Genomic DNA, 4,207 nt, shown 5'->3' with positions numbered 1-4,207 from the left:
TAAGAGGTTAATGCGATTCTGGACTCTGTAAAACTAGCTTATGAGTCAGCAAAGGGTTTGAGGAACTTAATTGATCTTGTGAATCGGAATATGCGAGCTCTAAAGGTCCTGGGATATGAAAGGAATGAGCTCTCTGATATCTTAATTCTAAACATTGTACTTCAGAAACTGGATAAGGAGACACTAAAACAGTACGAGTTCAGTATTAGTTCGAATGACGTTCCTAAGCTAGATAATTTGATTTCATTTTTGGAAAAGCGTTCTCAGATTTTAGAAAATATTAATAAGGCCACGTTCGTGAAGCCAAGGTGTAATCAAGAGTAGAGTTAAACCGAGAAACTTATTTGTGAAATGTAACAATTCTATGTCTCGTTGCATTTTATGTAAGCAGAATCATCCTGTTTACAATTGTGATTCTTTTCTACAGTTGGAAGTCTCCCAAAGAAACGATGTTGTGGCCAAAAACAACCTCTGCTTCAATTGCTTAAGTGATCGGCATAAGTTATCACATTGTAACTCCAAAAGCTGCTGTAAGATATGCCGAAAGCGACATAATACATTACTGCACCAAGAGAAACAAGCTATAATTGGTTCAAATGCACCAGTGATCGACAGCAAACCGATTTCAACCAAGCAGGATCTTAATCCCGACGCAATAGAGTTTCGTGAGAGTATACCTCACTCACTATCATGTATTGACAAGGGAAATAAGACAGTAATTCTCTCGACAGCCATGGTTTGGGTTTTAAATCATACTACCGGAGCCAGCATTCAAGCGCGCGCAGTATTGGACTCGGGCAGTATGTCAAATATCGTAACTAGAGATTTCGCAAGTCGTCTGGGCACACCGCAAGAAAGAATCGACCTCACAGTCTCTAGTATAAGCGGAAATAAAACCTCGGTCAAGTTTAAGCTGCCTGCTACAATAATAAACGGTAATGGATCCTTTTCTAAGACGCTAGAGTTCTTAGTGGTGCCAAGGATCACGGATTTACTTCCGGTTTCCTCTCTACACGTCAGCAAAACAGAAATACCCCGTCAGTTAGCTGATCCAAGATTTGCTACACCAGGCAAGATTGACATGCTTATTGGAGCTGAAGCATTTTTTGAAATAGTCAAGAACGATCAAATTCGTCTATCGTGCAACAATAACCTAACATTTCGCAACACAGTTTTTGGATACATCGCTACTGGGTCCACAGACTCTAATGATCAAGATAAATATTGTGGACTAATATCAGAGTCTGAATCAATCGATAAATGTTTACAAAGGTTCTGGCAAATAGAAACTCTTACAGAGGCTCCAAGTTTGATGAGTAAAGAAGAAGAGTATTGCGAAGATCATTATCAAAGAACTCACAGACGTAATGAAGATGGGAGATACATTGTGCAGATGGCAACCAAGGAAATACAAAACTTGGGAGAGTCAAGGAAGTTAGCATTGAAGAGATTGAATCAATTGTGGAAGAGACTATCAAGGGACAAACAATTAAAGGAGTTATATCAGAACTTCATGAAGGAGTATTTGGACTTGGGCCACATGGAAAGGGTGCAGGAACCTCCCGCTGATCAGACAGCATACAATATATGTTACTACCTTCCGCATCACGGTGTGTTTAGACCAGACAAAACCACTACAAGGTTAAGGGTAGTCTTCAACGCATCTGCTCCCACAACTTCTGGGCTGAGTCTAAATGATCATCTCTTGAAAGGTGAAGTAAAGGAAGATGTTTTCGAGATCATGACAAGATTTCGAAAATACAAGTACGCTTTTACAGCAGATATCCAGAAAATGTTTCGTCAAATTCTAATTGAGCCCTCGCAACGAGATCTCTTAAGAATTGTTTGGAAGAACGAGGAAGAAGAGATGCCAGTCACCTACAGACTGAAAACTGTGACTTATGGAACCGCCAGTGCTCCCTTTCTGGCAGTGAGAACCCTTAAGCAGTTGGCTTACGATGAAGCAGCAAGATATCCTCTGGCCTCTAAAACCATATTACGAGATGTCTACATGGATGACATTGTGTCAGGTGAGCAAGATTTCGATGCTGCCCTCGAACTACAATCTCAGTTGTGCAACATGTTGAGCACATGTGGAATGACACTACACAAATGGAACTCTAATTCAATGAAATTGATGAACAGTAGTTCACCAGAAAATAAGGAACATTGCTTTTCCTCAAGTGCGGAACCAACAGTAAAAACCTTAGGCATTATTTGGAAGCCGGTTGAAGATCAGTTCATATTCAGGGTATCGATTCCAGAAAAATTGCTTTATACAAAACGAGAAGTATTGAGTGTCATCGCCAGACTTTATGACCCCTTGGGTCTTCTGGGACCAGTTATAACTCGAGCAAAGATCTTTCTACAAAAGCTGTGGCTCATTAAGCTCGACTGGGAGGATACTCTACCAGAAAACCTTAACTATGATTGGGTGAACTTTGTGTCGTCCTTGAAAGCCCTGGACGATCTTAAGATCACTAGATATATTTTAACAGATCCACTTCAAAGGGCTGTCTTGCTAGGATATGCAGATGCCTCGGAGTCAGCTCATGGAGCAGTAGTTTACATGCATTGCATAAAGGAAGATGGAACTGGCAAGACACGACTTATTGCTAGTAAATCTCGTGTCGCTCCTCTTAAGGTTATGACAATCCCTCGATTAGAGCTATCAGCTTGTCTAGTACTGTCTCAACTTGTCAAAAAAGTACGCTCATGTCTGCAAATGGATATAGCTGAAGTGATCCTACACACAGATTCAACTATTGCCATCGCTTGGATCAACACTTCCGCATATCGCCTGAAGACCTTTATTGCGAATCGTGTGGAAAAGATCCAATCTATTACTGAAGGCTGCCGACGACCTCGATCCGCTACTGAGAAAACATATAAGCTTCCACCACATCCAATCCTGCAGAATGTAGTTTCTCCGGGGTTTAAATCCGCAAGATCTACTGATCCCGATTGCGGAATTACTGGTGTAGGACGTGCGACACAGTGCCAAGTACTCTTCAAGACTAGCCACCAACCGCTTCAACGTGCTACAGGCGCATGAATATGCCATCGACACTTCTCTCCGATGAAAAAATATCTATCTGAGCTTAAAAAACAATCGCATGTTTTAATTTGGTGTCAGGTGTCAAGCTCTGACCTTGCACAATACCCTGTTTGAACTTAGTAATAATTACACTCAAATTAATTCGCATACTTAGTTATATTTTCCGGTTTCTACATAACATAAAACACGTAACTCGTCGATTTGGCCCTTTATCAAGGAAAGAACTCCAAGAGTCCAAAATTTATTTGATCGGCAAAGTTACAAGGAATGGCCTTTGCTGAGGAAATAAAAACATTGCAAATGGGAAGGAATCTAACGAAGGTCGACTGAGCTCCAGATTTCAAGCAGCGAATTAACGCATCCCCTTTTCTAGGATAAACCAGGGCTTCGTAATGGAGAGTACTACGGCGGTAGAACGCGGTGATGAGCAATTTATCACAATTTTATATCATCTCGATAATTAAACCGTTTCCAATTCTTCGCTTACCTAATACAATCACTAAGTATAACCCACTTGAGTTATGAGCATCGTATTTATGCTATCTGAAAAAGTTTGCATGTTGGTTGCACAGCCTTTTTACTTGATAACCTCGTCAGACAAGAATTCGTTAGGAGATTTGATTTTTGTGGTCCCATTTCCTTATTAAAGTATCTACAGGGACAAAGGAAAGGGCACCTATACAGAAGTGCTACTGTCGCAATTCTTCGTTTTGCCTTTGTGACTAAGGGCAATTCCACCTTGAAGGTAGTTACCGACCTAACAACCGAGGCGATAATGCATAGGGCAACACTTTGGAAAAGAATTTTTTAGCAGAAGCCAGGGTAAAAGTGCGTCAATTTGGATCAGATTAAATGCCACAAATTTTGTGGAGTGCGCAGTGCGGAGTTGAAACGCCTACATAACTACGTAAAAACACCTCCTGACAGTTTAGCTGATTATCTCGCCAGCGAGGAGGTCACTTGGAAGTTCATACCGCCCAGATTCACCAAATTTCGGTGGCCTTTGGGAAGCAGGAGTAGAAGTCCTTTAAACATCACCTAAAAAGAACCGTAGGTAACTCGCATCTAACTATAGAGCAGAGTTTATTTAACTATCACCACAGCAGATACTGAAGGAATTTTGAATAGCCGTACCGCCACTCCTATGTC

The 4,207-nt window shown here is 41.1% G+C and overlaps 1 protein-coding gene across 1 annotated transcript; it reads left to right on the top strand.

Annotated features, from left to right (window-relative positions):
- The first annotated feature begins 364 nt into the window (after window positions 1-364).
- Window positions 365-3,055, top strand: LOC136973672 (uncharacterized). The gene has a single exon (XM_067268411.1). The coding sequence runs from the start codon at window positions 365-367 to the stop codon at window positions 3,053-3,055; it is 2,691 nt and encodes an 896-aa protein (XP_067124512.1).
- The last annotated feature ends 1,152 nt before the right edge of the window (window positions 3,056-4,207 follow it).

This window comes from Centruroides vittatus, unplaced genomic scaffold, assembly GCF_030686945.1.
Source record: "Centruroides vittatus isolate TY-2023 unplaced genomic scaffold, ASM3068694v2 contig_326, whole genome shotgun sequence".
NCBI lineage: Eukaryota > Metazoa > Arthropoda > Arachnida > Scorpiones > Buthidae > Centruroides > Centruroides vittatus.
Note: the sequence above shows the minus strand (reverse complement) of the source record. Positions and strands in the feature narration are given on the sequence as shown.